This window comes from Passer domesticus, chromosome 2 (genome assembly GCF_036417665.1).
Source record: "Passer domesticus isolate bPasDom1 chromosome 2, bPasDom1.hap1, whole genome shotgun sequence".
Taxonomy (NCBI): domain Eukaryota; kingdom Metazoa; phylum Chordata; class Aves; order Passeriformes; family Passeridae; genus Passer; species Passer domesticus.
Window position 1 is genome coordinate 2,753,055 of NC_087475.1, and position 15,700 is coordinate 2,768,754.

General features: G+C 42.8%; 1 protein-coding gene across 1 annotated transcript in view; it reads right to left on the reverse strand.

The window, feature by feature from the left end:
* Window positions 1-1,992: 1,992 nt before the first annotated feature.
* The window catches only part of UMODL1 (uromodulin like 1), a 45,072-nt gene continuing 31,364 nt past the window's right edge, over window positions 1,993-15,700 (reverse strand). The window contains exons 14-20 of the mRNA XM_064404638.1: window positions 14,748-15,205; window positions 13,818-13,960; window positions 12,020-12,256; window positions 11,006-11,165; window positions 8,321-8,408; window positions 5,662-5,869; window positions 1,993-4,114 (exon numbers count right to left, since the gene is read on the reverse strand). Coding sequence (XP_064260708.1) covers window positions 5,682-5,869; window positions 8,321-8,408; window positions 11,006-11,165; window positions 12,020-12,256; window positions 13,818-13,960; window positions 14,748-15,205 — 1,274 coding nt within the window. The 3' untranslated portion in view covers window positions 1,993-4,114; window positions 5,662-5,681. The remainder of the gene's footprint in view (window positions 4,115-5,661; window positions 5,870-8,320; window positions 8,409-11,005; window positions 11,166-12,019; window positions 12,257-13,817; window positions 13,961-14,747; window positions 15,206-15,700) is intronic.

The window sequence follows — 15,700 nt, forward strand, 5'->3', positions numbered from 1 at the left end:
GTAAATCAGGAAAAGGAGAAAACCATTGTTTGAATAAAGGTTTATTCCTTCACCTGTTCCTACAAATACTTGTAATTTTCCAGAAGATATTAAATATTTTTATAAGCGAGAAAAGTACCTAGGAAAAAGCACTTTTACTAATATTTCCTCTGTAAGGACAGGGAGAGGAAAAAGAGGAAAAGGTGAGCTCAAATTGATCTCTCTGCACAGTAAAATTGCAGTATTCCTAAATATGCTTAACTTTCCCTAAAACACACCTAAAAAACCAAAAAGCTAGTTGGATAAAATAATATTTTTTTAAGTCCTTACAGTTGTTATTTTACCAAATCCAGTTTCTAAGCAGAAACACTCATTGAACCTGACCATCCTAATTGTTTTAGCCTTCATCATAGAGAGGACTGAACACCAGTTGATTTAAAGAGAATATTGTGAGTGGATGTTTTGAGATCCATTGCATGCACTACACCAGTGATTTTATTTGTGAAACTTCCATACAGAATTTCAACTTCATTGCTCTGATCTCTTCCTTGCCATCTCCAAATATTTTGGTTTTTTTTCTCGATTCTTCTTTTACACTTGTACTGTGATTGTTTTTAGTGTGTAAATATTTGTGTTATGTCTCTGAAACTCTTCCTTCTGTGGATTTCAGAGGAAAAATCACTGGGGAAAGGAGGGCAGGAGAGGCAGGAAAGGGAAGTTGCTGCCTGTGGATCAGGGAAGCCATTAGGAGGCTCTCTGCTCTAGGCTTTTGGCTAAATCATACTCAACATCATGGTTTTAGATCAATTGCAGCCAAACTTTTCCAGTTCCTTTGTTTCCTTCCGCAGCCTGCAAGAAAACTTTCCAAACAGGCATTGAAACCTGTCTTGTTTATATTTTAATGGATGAGGAAATTCTCCAATATCTCAGCTTTTCCCCAAGCCCACTGGGACCAGGATTTGGCAGCAATATAATATGGGGGAAAGGAATAATGGTGAGTTTTGCATCAGGTGTCAGCAGGGCTGTGCTCTCAGTGAACAATGGGGACATCAGACATGCACACCACTGGCCCCAAGTGCTTCTTAGGAAACAGTGTGAGAAGCCAAAACTAAATCTTCATTTCTCCATATTTTCCATCCATTGTTTTAAGTCATTATTTAGAGCCAGTGCTTAATTGAAAGAACAAAATATGGGCAATGCCAAATTGGAAATAGGAAAAGCAGCTCAGGGATTTGAAAGCAATCAGTGAGACTCTGAGGCACAAGGAGTTTATTTTCTTAATCTAAAAGTGATAGTACAAAAAGAGAGGAAGCATTACTACACCTTTTTCTTACCTGTATAGATAAAATGAATGCTGGGGGCTTTGTTTTTATTTATTTATATGTTTATTTGTTTACATTTATGTTTTTAAATGGTAAAAATGTCGACATTGGCAGCAGCCTGGGCTGCAGTGATCATGCCCTGGTGGTTTTCACAAGCCTGAGGTATACAGGCCAGGCAAAGACTCAGAACACTGAATTTTAGAAGACCAAACTTTTAGTTGTTTAAGGAATCAGTGGATGGGACTGCCTAAACAACTTCCTTCAGGGATAAAGGAGCTGTGCCACTCTTTAAGAACCTAATTATTTAAGAAAATAACCCTTATTTCTTCTTTTGGAGCAGCTGTCAGAGCTGTGCAAATGAAACACCTGGGGAGGCTGGTATGGCAGTAGTTTCAGATTGAATCACCACATTGCTGCAATAAATTGGACTGGGAATGCTGAATGCTCTTTTGGTTGTGTTTACCCTTTGTAAAGATGAAGAAAGAGCCCCTTAGGAGGTCTTTTCTCTTGCAGTTGGTGGAAACTGCAGTCCACTGGGGTTTGGATAAGGTCCTGTGTCATGTTTTCAGTGATTTCTGAACATTGGACTGGTACTGGAGCAGTTCAGAAGCTGCCACATCCACCAAGTGCACATCTTTAATACCTGTGACCAAATCACACAGGAAAACAGTACAGAAGTCAACAATAAGTTACAAGGCTGCTTTTATTAAGATACCAAAATTCCTATAAACAGACTCAGTCACAAACAACAGTTTCTGCTGAGCATGCAAGGTATCAAATATAAGTTACTGGTTGACATTGCATCCTGAGGAGTAGTGCTCAGCTTTTGAAAATGGCATAGCTCCACCAAAATCAGCAGGCAGATCTCTAATTCTGTCACCTCCAAGAAGTTCAGGATTGTAAGTCCTAAAAACTAGAAAAATATTTATAGCAAAAGAGCTGATCCTGTCACTGAGTGCAGAAGGCAAACACATTGCACATTTGACAGCAAATTGAGCAAAAGTTAAAAGATTCCTACATAACAAGAACAAATGGGTATGGTTGGCCAAAGAAGCTGGACACTTCCCCATCTCTGGAAGTGTCCAAAGCCAGGCTGAGCACCCTGGGATCGTGGAAATTTCCCTGCCAATGGCAAGTACTTGGAGCTAGGTGGTCTTTAAGGTCTCTTTCAACCCAAACCATTCTATGATTCCACATTCATCAGATTAAGACTGCAAAGGTAATTTATAGTTTCACCAATTACAACTAAATTGATTTTTTTTTTTTTTTTTTTTTTAGATCAGGATCTGGTAACTCTTATTTCTATAAGGAAAAGACAAGTCAAAGTGTCTTGCTCCTTATAGAATCACTTGAATCTAAAGCAGAACACAAATGATTACTCTGAAATTTATTGATATATTTAATAGGTTTATGTAAAAGCTCTAAAATCAATCAGTACAACCTTTTGTGAAATGTGGAAGTCTTTTACCCAGTAATCTTACTACCTAATGGAAATTGGACTAGGAGGATAGAAAAGCCACTTTCCTATGCTGTTCTGTACCCAAAAATCAGCACCTCAGTGCTATGACTACTTAGAAACATTCATGACTTCAAGCTAAGCACCATTTTCCACTAGGAGTTATTTATAATGGTGTCCATTGAGCTTAAGGAGGAATTTATTTATAAGTTACTAAGTTAGATGTGACCCAGGCACAGCAGATTATCACTGTGTAGGAGGAGTGACTGCAGCAAGACCAAGGGCTGGTGGGACAAGTTATTGACACCTCTTCACCTCCCATCTTCCAGCACACTCACTGAGGTGGAGATTTGGGGCAGCAGAGAGGAGCAGCCCAGGGAAGAGCCCTGCAGGGGATGCTGACTGCACAAAGAGATTTTTGCTCCAGTTTATCCAGCTGACCAGACTGGTGTTGTGCCCAATGGACCGTGTAAAGTGAGCCTGTGCTGCTGCACCGATGGTCTTGCAGCCAGGCAAAATTCAGGTCAAATTTAGAACTCTTCGTTTGCAATTGGAGAGCTCTCACTTAGGTGGGCAGCAGTGTGTGGCTTGACTGTACAACCATTAGGGACTAACTGAGCTGAATACACAGGGACCAATTGATTTATCTGGAAAAACATGGGCTGCCAGCAATGAAAATAGCTTCTTTTTTTTCCCCCTTTTTTTTTTCACTGAAGCCTTGTTAATTAGAGAATGAATCAGACTTAAAAACTCATGCTGAAGAACACCCTGAGCAGGTTAAGCCCCAGATCCACAGTGGCTTTTCCTTACTTGCTGGCCAGTCCAATGCTTGTTCCCCAGCTTCTGTATACCTAAGGCGTTGCACAGTTAGCTCTTCAACGCTGGTGCAGCTCAAAGTTTCAACCTCACCCTGAGTAAACAGCAAACTACAGACTGAAAAAGAGATCTCTCAGACAGTTTGCTGATTTACTTCCTAGAATATCAACGGAAACATGCAGCTTGTCAATATTAATGGCACAAGTGATGCTAAGATGAGCACATAGTGATCTGCCATGGTGAGAAAACCAGATCTTGAAACTCAGAGAGAGACCCAGATGTCTTTGTTTTCTTCCCTTCTATTTTATCAGTGGAAAAACTGCCAAAATTCACTTCAACCTGAAGCTGTTGTCACAAAGACTTCTTAGGATACCAGGGAAGAGCCAGACTGCTAAGAAAAAAGAGGTGCAGGGGAGAAAGGGGGTATAGAAGCTTTTTATACATTACATTGATTTGAAAGACTCAGTGATGTGTAGAGCAAGGAAAGCAAATATTGAGTGAAGACAAACTTCAGTTTTCTATGTGATGAGACATGATCCCACTAGAAAAAAAATAAACCAAATTAATCAGGATTGAGACAGGTAATCAACTCCCTTCCAAAGACAATAAATACATAGAAAAGAAGAGCTGAGTAGTGCCAGCTCCAAAATGGAGCCATCAACTGAAGCTCCATCATGATGTAGAAGTGCTATGAGCCTGACAAGATCCTTTATGCTGCAGCATCTTTGCACAACTCCAGAATTCCCATTACTATGAGGTATTACTCAGGAGAGCAGAATGATGAATGCAAGACAAGCCATTCTTGCTCTGTGGAGAGACTCAGAGATGTCATGTGCAGGTTTTAATTCAGTGAACCTCAATATGTCCTTTTTGCTGGGTTATGATAGGCTCCATAGTGGGATTTTTGATGGAACTACAGCTGCTGGAGTTGAACCAAGGAGTCCCAGGTACCTTCCCTTGGGGCTCCTGGCACATCCAGCCCTTGGGAAGACACCAGAGCATCACCCTCACCTGCAGCCATCTCCCAGGAGCTGCCCAGAGATGGGTAAGAGGGATGGAAATGATGAAAGAGATGGAAATACAGCAAAATGTGACCATTCAGGACCTACAGGCAGGAAGCTGGGGTAGTGCTCCCTGCCCTTCCCCTGGGGTGTATTTCAAACACTGCTGTGCTCAGTGGATTGAAATGAATTATCTGCAAATGCCACGGGCACGTGTCCAGTGCCTTTACTGAGGCCATGGCATTGTCCTGTGGGAGGCCTGCACCAGGGAAGGGTCACTGACTAACTCTGGCAATAACGGCAAATAAACCCTTTTCCAGGAACAGAATTCCATCCACAGCAAACATCCTTGAGGTGTGAAGTGCTGTTAGGTGTTGTTCCTCAGCCTGCCAGCTTTCTCACTTCTCTCTCCTCCCCTTAAAGAGACAAGCATGCAAATGATGCTGAGCTGCTAGAACAGAATAATTTTACAGAAAAAGTGCTGAATCCTGTGGTATCCTGAAAAAGTGTTAAATTCCCAAGACCATGTGGCAGGGGTCAAGTCTCCTCAGAGCTGTGTTTTCAGACTCTCTGCAGGCACATGTAAGCACTGCTTATGCATCTCAATATTTCAAGCTCTTTATGTTTAACATCCCACTACTTTCTCAAAAAAACCCTCAAAAAATAATAATTAAACCCAAGCTTTTGCAGAAAGAGGTAACTTATTAGGAAAATTTATAAAGAGAGTGGTAAAGTTTCTCTCCTTTATTACACTAGTCACTGATTTAAACCCAAAAATTACATGGCGTTTTTGTGGAAATGCTTATTGGTGTTTTGTAAGGTAATGTGTCATTTACTCTGACTAAGATCAAAGCCATGAAGGAAGATGAAGAACAAAATGCTGTTTTCCTCCTCTTGTAGTTTGCATCATTTGAAAACAGGGAAGAAAGTAGGAATTTCTTTCTTATTTGTATGGCCTTTACCCACAGCAAAAAAGACAGCGTGTTCAAATATTCTCATATAAAAAAATGGTCATCTACAAGTATTTCACCATTTCAGAAAGAGATAAACAGCTAAAAAATGCAACTGGTCATAATTGAGTACTTACATGTGGTAACCTGTGAGTCACTAATCATAGAACACTTGGTAGCTGAAGTTGTCAGACTTGATCCTGAGGTTGTATCTTCCTGTCTTTCGTTGGTACTGGAAAATGAGAAGGGTCACAACTCCCAGCACAAAACCAAACACAGCAAGGGTGATGAGGATGATGTATCCAATTCCTATTCCAGCCTCCTTCTCTCTCTTGGAATCAGATGCTAATGAATAAATAAATAAATAAATAAATAAATAAATAGATAAAGAGGTGAAAGAAAAAATTTTGAAATTCCTAAATTTTGAAATTCCTAAATCCAAGCCTGTTAATTAGCCAATGTGCCAGTACAGAACTGTGCTACAGAAGTGGGTCAGCCTTCTGGGGAGGGTGCTTCTCATGGAAAAGGTGTGAGGACAGACCATGTTCTCTTTTTTCACACCAGTGTAGAGTCCCTGCAGACATGAGTGTGATTTTCAGCTAAAGTAAGAATTAAGGAATTAGTACTGATGACTTTTTAAAATGCTGCCTTATTTTCAGGAGTGCTTTAGAGATGGAGTATTCCCCTATCTTAATCCTGCCTCCATTCATCTACGATTATAAAAATGACTTGATTTGCTTTTGTCATGTATGTAACTGCTCTTCAAACACAGAGTATTTGGGGAAGGATTCTGTGTGTCTGCTGGGTCTCTAGAAGAGATGTGGCTGAGTGGAGTGACATGGCTTGGTCACCACGGGCTCAATGCTGCACCTGAGCAGTGACTGGAGCCCGCTGAGCAGCCTGAGGTTGGCTGCAATGTCTGCACAGGTCTGGCAGACAGGGCACAGGACCTGCAGGACACCTGTGCTCTGCTGGAAGAGCACCCACACTCAAAGAATGACCCAAATGCTGCAGTGTGGGCAAGAGTCAAGTCCCACATGGCCAAGTGCCTCCCAAGGCACCACAGATCACAGACAGAAAGTGTTCTCCTGGTTCCCTTTGAAACACTTCCATATATTTGTCCAAATCTGCAAGCAGAAACCCCTCTCCCTTTATTTTTATGCCTGTCTTCATGTTTGTACAAGTTCTTATAATGCCCTCCTGCAAAGGCTCTATGCACCTACAAAAACCTGCTTTTGTTTGCTTGCATTTTCAGGACAGCACTTGTTTTGCCAAGCACTTGTGTGGTACCTGAGGTACACAGAAGATAAATATCACTGCACACACACCTGCAATTAGAGACAAAGGTGTTTGGCCAAAGGGCACTGCTGGCAGCCACAAAGGTCAGTAAGAGCAGTGCTCAAGCTACAGACACCCAGGGCATCATTCCCAGACAGGCCAAAGCAGTGCTGTGTAATATATTCATTTTTGAATTTCACCATGAAACAGAGGAATAAAGTAGAACGTGAACAGTGGAAATGGCAGCCTGTAGCCAGACACAGAGCAGGCCCTCCTGGGGATGTGGAACAGTGGCCTTTGCCATAGCATATGACCAAGTGTTGGCAGAGCAGGTCAAGTTTTTCATATTTCACTGCAGCATTTACAGCTGTTATTACTGACATCATTGTTCATGTTATCCCCTTCAACACAGAGATGTAGATCACTTAAAATGTGGGCTGATTATCCAAACTAGAAATAAGAGACATCATTCAAAAGTGTCACCTTTGCCCAGAAATCAATTTAGCACAACCCAGAGAAGGCTCCCCTCACCACAAGCCCTTTAGGGAAATGACCATTTTTCAAAATTAGAAATTAATCAGGATCTCCAGCAAAAATGGGAGTAAGAGGTACTTGTTTTAAGAGCTAAACAAAGAAAACTGCATTATTTGCTTTATATTTTTTTTAAAGAACTAATTCAGAAATGAGCACTGAGGGTCTGAACAGACCATGTAATGGAAGAAAATACATTCTTCTAAGTCAGAGTCAGTTCCTAGGTCCAAAAGAACATTATGAACTGTCTGTTTATGGCAGCCACGAGTTAAGACTCTGATATTGCTGAGGCAAACCACTCTCAATGAGTGTTTTATGTTAAGAAGTTATAAATGTAAAGCTGGAGGGGGCCAAATGACTGAAGACATGAGAGACCAAGGGTGTCCTTGAAAGCATCACTCAGGTTAAATGCAGAAAAAGCAGGTGCATAACAAATCAGACTTTGCTTGTCCCTGGTGCTGGTGTTTGCCCTCAATTAACCTGCACTGCACCAAATTAACCGAGGGTGCTGGGCATCAGCTGTGCTCTGCCACTTCCCCTCACCACGGTAATCAAGTCAGTAGCAGGGAGCCAAAGGAAACACAACAATAAAATCTCTTACATCCTCTGATTTGGGACTTCAGAGCCCAAAATAATTGCAGACTAACAGCAGTGTAAACACTTGGAAAACCGATTGCAATCTGAAAAATCGTCTCCGCTTTCACACCTTATAATTGAAATAATTGTTTGATTTTGTGGTTGTTGCACTTGCTACCCTGTGCAAACAGCCACACAAAAGCACTTTATCTTCCTTTCTACATTCCCTTGACAACCTGACAGTTCCTGCTCTGAGGAGGGCACGTGCTTCTCCACGCTTCCACGTGGCTCCAGCACGAATGCCTGCTCCCAAGGAACACAGAGGGGCACAAAACCCCTGTGTGTCACAGGCCTTCAGGTTCCTCTGCCAGCACAAAATCATCCTGGCATGACAATCTGTTCTCAACTCACCAGCTGACTTACACAGGGGTCCCCAGGATGTTCTGTGCAGGGCGATGGTTTCTCCAGCCTTCAGGAGCCGAGCCCTTGCATGGCACCTCTGCAATTCAAACTCCAACAAGTCAAGTGGCTTACTAATTCAAAATACAGAACCTTCTGATGAGCCTGTGAAAGCCCAGGGCTACTCTCACCATCCAGCTTTTGTTTCTTAATGTTATGCTCTGTTAAACTGAAATTAGCACCAAAAGGAAGTCGAAAAGAAATGGCATCAGGGAAAAATCAGTATAAAATTTGTAATTAGTCACACTGGAACAGAAATTTCACACACTGCTGTGGACAGACATTTCACACAGACAACCTTTTCACTAACTTTCTGTTTGTTTCAGAGAAACCTTATTGGAAAACAAATTTGTCACTAATGCCAGGGTTTTGCAAGCACTCTTGTTTGGATGTTTGTGCTGCCCATGGCAGGCACAGCAGATACTGCAACCAGCACCAGCAAAAGCAGCAGCAGCTTTCAGACCCTGCTGAGCCATGTGCCATTCTGAAGCTACCCACAGCTTCAGTGACAAGAGAACCACTAATCTGGGAACTACAAGGCTGAAATCCCTGTCCTGTGGGATGCTGGGGATCAGCTGCTTGAGCTCTGTCTGAGCAGCACTTGCACAGACATTTTCTGTGCACTTCCTTTTTTTTTTGTTTGCTGCCTTTTAAGTCACAGCCCAAAGCTCTCTGATGGGAAGCAAAACCTACTGGCATTATTCAACGATACTGTGGCTCTCCTGGAAGGGCACAAAAAAACCCAGAGAAGTGGCAGCATCATACCATGACCAGCAAAATCAGCAGGGTGCCTTACCAGCTTGTTTACACCAGATGTCCCAGCAGTGTTACCAGTTTGGCTGCACTGGAAAACCTCTACAATCCACTGCCAGCAGCAGTGTCTTCAGCTGGGTCAGCCCCCAGAAAAACACCCATGTGGTCATTTATGACCTTGATCTGCTCTCAAGTAGCTTTCCCAGGTAGGTGGATCTGTTAGAGAACACATTTATGTAGTTGCTCCCTGGTGGCAATGAATTTTTGGTTCCACGTGGCCATGGAGCAGCCACATTCCACCAAACCTCTGCATGGTGGTGGCACATCACTCCTCTTCCCATTCAAAGTAATTTTTCTTACTCATTTCTTATTGCTTTTCTCCTCAGCCAGTCCATTTTATTCAGCTCTAACCTTTAGAGCATTTTACTCTCTTCCACAGAGAAAACAAGGAACAAATAGACTGAGTAAGAAGAAGTAATCCAAGATGTAAGTATTAAGTGGTGGGTGAAAAGCTGAGCTAAACCTGCCCTGAAGCAAGTCACTATTCCCCAGAGTAACAGATCAGAGGGTCAGATCCCAGAGCCAGGGCACTTTCCCAGCCATCTTACATTATTTACAAATATCCTCTGTTCTTGCTCATCTTCCTTGATCTTTGCACCTTCTGCAGCTCCTCCTCTCTTCTTTGTAAAAGCCATTGCTCACCCTGTGTAGATGTGCCTGGTGCTTGTCTTCCCCACATCACAATTTAGCCTCAATCAAAGACACTGAATTCACTGACTTCTCCTAGGGGTAAATTTTGCATAGGAGAAAGAACAATGCATCCTATATATATTTATATTCATACTCAGCTGCAAAACTGAAGCATCTTACCATTGTCAGTCCTGTTTCCTGTCCCTATTTTTTTTTGTTTGTTTTATTTTTTAATCTGGAGGAAGCCTTATACTTTGAGAAAGGAAACAAGCATCTTCTGGTAGCCTTTTAAAATCCTTTAGGAAGAGATCATTTGCTTTATAATGAGTTTAAACTGTTTTATTTAGAGCTAGAGGAAAGTGTTAAACAATGGGGGAACACCAAACTGCTAATGAAAACATCCTTGATAGAAAAAGAGCCAGGAAGGTTGGCAGATGAAGGGGAGAATTCCCAAGTGTCTGCTAGTAAGAATAAAAAGCCATCAGTTAAACATATTTTTCCTTATTTCTATAGCAGCAACAGATTTTTAGATAAAGCTGTGTATCACTTACTTGCAAGTAAAAAGAAACAATGCAATGCTTTGTAGCACAGACAATTAAAAGCTGTGGTTCTTATCAGAGCATGGCTTGGATTATTGCTTTAAAAAGCAATCAGGCTTTAAAAAGCCATAATAATCTCTATTAAAGTCACAGCCCTAGAAACTTCATGACACTGAGCTTCCTTTCCTGGCACCTAAACTCTCAGTTGAAGAAGCAAATCTGTATGTGATAAGAAAAAAAAGGACAGAAAAATATATAAATTTACTCAGACATTCTTCTGACACTGCTACTCTGGGAGTTCCTGTTTTGTGACACATCCATCTGAGCTGATACTTTTCTAACCAGCCTAATTCCATTGCTTTTTAGCCATCCTTACAATGAGTGAAAGGTCCAGTTCTCAGGTTCCCCAGCTCTGTGCAAGCTCCATCCTTTTCCTAGGAGGATGAGGCACAGGAGGAAAAGCTGATGCTTCCATATGGTTGTAGTGTTTCCCCACTCCTCTCTGCTCTCAGCAGAGAACAAAGGAATCCTCTAGAGTTATATTAAACCTTTTTTGGAAACATTACTCCTTCCATCCCACTGCAGGACTCCATATGGCACTGAGAAAAATATATTTTTGGGGGGGGGGAATAGCATATCAGAGCAAAACACTTACAGTCCTGCAGGTGCTTCCTGGTGACTCCATACAAATACGAATTCTGCAGTGTAAGTAAACCACAGAGTTGTTGACAAAGGAAAAAATTTTCATCTTAAACTGAGCTTTGCTTGAATTTCCATTTTCCAGCAGCGTGGTGTAAGTGTTTGGGATGGGACAGCTGAAAAGGGAGACAAAAACCAAACAGAGCAGCTAAGGCTAGAGAAGGCAGGTTTTGGTTACAGCACAGAATTTGGGTTTTAAGGTTTTCATTTCTTCAGGAAGTCACAGCCAGACCCTTCATGAAGCAGCTCTGGCAGTGCAGTGGTGATAAGAGGCTGCTTGCTGCTTTATTCTCTCCTGTGGAACAGGAGCTGTGAGAAGTGGCTGGAGAAGGAGGGAAAGAGTAACAGAAAGAAGGATTTAAACTTAGCTTCACCAAACACAAATTGGAATAAACCTCAAACTTAAAGGACTAGATTTTGTTACTGAGCAAAATTATTATCCTGTGTCTTAAGGTGAGCCTAAGAAATATGACATTGGGGTGAGATCAGGGATCCAGACAGGAGCAAACCTCCTCTTTCACCAGAGGCTGCTCTACTATCACGTGTGAGGAATTAAATAACCTATTTCTTTGTTGACAAGAGGCACATAAGCTCTTGATAAAGCTGAAATCACAGAGAAACCTCTGAACCATAGAGCAGGAGATAAAGCACCCACTTCTCAAATGCCCTTTCACTACTGACTGCCAAAATCACCTTCAAGTGATTTCTTCAGGTTAAAAGCACAATTCCCTCACAAAACTGAAAGGAAAACAACCAAACCCAAAAAAACTTTCCCATGGCCCTTTCAAATCCCTTTTCATATCTACCTTTCTTGTTCAAAGAAGGCGCAACCAGGCCAGATAGAAAGGGACTGTGCATGTGAATGATGAGAACAGATGTAAAAGTCATTTAAAACATAACACATTATTAGTCAGTACCACTGTGAGACCTAAGGCATGGCTCATGGTATTTGCAAATGGCATTGCTGTACCTGTTGCTGATAAAAACAAATGCCAGGGGATCCATTGAATTATTGGTTGGAGTGGCCCAGCAGTCAGTGAGAACCACCTTGAGCTGGCTGTCTGCCCTCTGCATCCCCACTTCAATCAGCACATCCTCACTGGCAGAGACGCTGAAATTTCTGGGGACTGGGGAGTTTCCAATAAACAACTGCATTTCTGTTCTGAAGTGTCCAGATCCATGCAGATCCTCAAAGATGGTGTAAAGTCTGAAAAATCAATTATCCTTCTTTAAAGACCACAAAGTTGACTGTAAGTTTTTGCAAGTCTAAAATCAGTGCCTGTTTCCCCACATATTTAAAATCTGCAGTCCAGGATGGCAGGACACTGTTCAAAAGGAAGGGTGAAAAAGCATCAAGTTTTCAGCTGGGAAGGTAGAGAGAATGGAAACAAAAGTGGGAAAATCCTAAGGGTGTCTCAGCAATTCAAACAGGGAAGAGAGAAATACCAGGGTGGAGAGAAGGTGAACAAGGCTATGAGCTCTCTGAAAGCTCAAAATAAGGTCAGTAAAAGCTTAGTGCAGAAGAGAAGAGCCAAAAAAAACCAAAAAATGAGACAGGGAAAATCTGAACAGAAAGTGAAAGGCATGAGAAAATTATAGAGCTCAAAGAAAAGTGGCCTGACAAAGACTTTGCTGGTGAATAGGAAGGAAAATACAATTTCTGGACAGGGCTAGGAAACAGGAACTGGATTTGGTGCCAATAATTTAAGCAGGATGATAGGCAGGAGAGGAGGGGCACTTGTATGAAGGGAGAACACTCCCCATGACAGAAAGGCTTGTGCTGTCACATTTTCTGTCAGCACAGCCTTGATTTTCTGTGAAGTGTGGCTCTGGATCCATCTCACTTGAAGGTGGGGCCTTCCACAACAAGAAAAGTATTTGCATGATGTATCTTCTGGTTTTTCAAGTTGACCAAATAAGAATTTGTGGGGGGTTAAAAACTGTCATTCTCAGAAGCCACATAGCAATCTACAGGCCCACATCAGGTGGAAAGATAAACAATTTATATGCTCCAAAAGCAGAAAAATGCTGTTATTGCTACAAGGGATTGCCCAGGAAGGCAGTGAGGAGAACAGGAATTCTGACTCCTGAGCCTGCAGTTCCCAAAGGTTTATTTCCACCTGTGGTTTAGCCAGGTAAAGGTCAAGCTCGTTGGATTCACTGGCACATAATTGGAGTAGGAGAGAAGCACACAGCAGGGATCTCCTTGGTGCCTTGGACTGGCTACCTAGAGCAGAGGCTAGACAGAGTTAGAGAATAAAGTGGATATTTATTAAAGGCCTTCAACAGATACACCTTGGGCTGTGCAGGAGCCTGGCAGAAGCTACAGCCAAGATGGATGAGGGTCATGAGTTTTTTGGGCAGATACAAGTTTGGTCTATTTGCATATCAGAGGTTAATTGCCCAGTAATGAAATCACATTCCCCTGGTTTGCTTCCCCCCAATTCCCTTTTGTTTATACTTTTCAGGCCTGAGGATGTGATGATGACCTTGGTTCTCAGGCCTGGAAGGATTGTTTTGTCTGACCACACTGTGAAGAGAGCTTACAAACACTTTATATGGAGTTCAGAGTTATACACTAATGCAGTACAGGATCTGAAAAATATAAAAGCCAAAACTTAAGGCATCATTCTGAGCACAGGACTCCCAGGATGGCAGACTGCTCCCAGTGCTGCCTCTGGATACAGCTACAGCCCCTGGGGGCTTTCCCAGTGCAGCAGCACTCAGCCACACAGCAGAATTTCCAAGCAGGCAGAGTTGTTCCTCACCCTTCTGCAGTGTACCCAGAGGAAGTCAAGACATGGTTTTGAAACACACAGTGGATGGGACTGGCAACGTTCAGGTGGTGGATTATTCCCTGAGCAGAAGCATCATTCCGAAGGGTGGTTCTCACCACAGTAGTAGTCATGTTCTGCAGCACAGAAAGGAGAAAACACGTCAGTGTTTCCAGGCTTGTACCAGAGCTTTCCAGTTTCAGGTGTTTGGGTGTTCCTCATTCTCCTGACAGCAAAAATCAAACATATTAAACCTCCAGTATCTTTGTTGCTGTAAACGGAGGCAAAGAAAATACACCAGCCTTCCTCCTTTTCATTTTTGTCATTTCATAGAGTCACAGAACAGCTTTGGCTGGAAGGGATCTTAAAAATCATGAAGTTCCAAACCCTCTGCCATGGGCAAGGACACCTTCCACTAAACCAGGTTGCCCAGAGTCTCATCTAACCTGGGCTTGAACAATTCCAAGGATGGGACAATGATCATTCCTTAGCAATGATCTTTGCTCCAGAAGGGAGTTTCTGTACTTTGGCATGGTCTGAACATTGGTTTGGGATCCAAAGAGAGCTGTCACTCTTTGTCCCCACTACTGGTAGCTATTGAAGTATTTTTCAGCATGGGATGATGAAATTACTTTTAAGAAAAGAATGCTGCAGAGGGAACCCAGAAGAAGCATGGGGAGTGACTCTCAGTTTGGACAGGCCCAGGAGTTTTGCTGCCTGACCTCAAAGATTCCCCTTCTCTTTGGTGCTTCCCATCACACACAGGTAACTTTCCATCACAGGACAGGGATTTCTTTCTCCAACAGAAGTTCAGCAGCTAATAGACTGTACACCTAGCTAAGGATCTGCCACTGCCTCTCCCCTCCTGAGAGAGAAATGAAGTGCTCCAGAGCTTGCTGGCATTGCCTTGATCAGAGGACTTACAGTCTCAACCTGGGTGCCACAGTCGCTCCAGCCCGCCTGCAGCACAACGTGGGTGCCATTGCTGGTGCTCACATTGCAGCCAGGCTCCCCCAGGAACAGGGAGCTCTCTGGGATAGACTCCTGCTGCAAGAATCTCTTCTGGATGGCAAGGACGATCCTCTCAGCCTCACAGAACACACTCACAGCATCTTTAAGGGAAACCTCTTGGGCAGGTTTGACCAGGGGGGCTGGAGATGCTCGAGGAGAAATATCTGGAGTTGCCATAGGATCTGTGGTGAGAGGACTCAGCACTGTGCTGGAGAACATGGTGCCCTCCAGAGCTTTGTGCTCAGCAGGAGAGAAGTCCAGAGAAGCAGGGGTGGAGACATGAGCTGAAGTTTGCAGAGATGTCACAGGTAAAACTGTGCTGTTCACAGGTTTCTTATCTGTCACTGTTGCCTTCTGGCTGAAGGGAAGTGCTGAAGAGTGACAAAAATAAAGGTACTGTTGTAATTTACATGTTGAGATTGGTCTCATTAAGCAAAAGCAAACTCTTAGGAGGAAACTCACAGTTACTGGCAGGAAAGCAGCTTCTTTTGTTCTTATTACCTGCTCTACTTACTGCCAAAGCTGGGGCTTTTTTTAGAAAGGAGCCCATGAGACACATAAGTGCCCACCAGTAAAGCTGAAGTGCTTTATTTCCTGGCAGCTGCAATAATTAGTGTGTAACACATGTACGTGCAGCTTTTGGAAGATCAGTGCTTGTACAATATTCCCCACTGGAAGTTGCTCAGCAAGTGCTTGTATGTTTTTGCCTGGAGCTGTAGGAGACTGCCCAGTTCTGGCTGGGGGCATCACCAGGATTTGATAAAAACACTGGGAGTTTGATAAAAAAGCACAGGCCTCATCTGTGACCAGATACTGCCCAAAAGATGGGACCTTGAGTGCTTTGGAAAACTCATTTTGGGGGATGC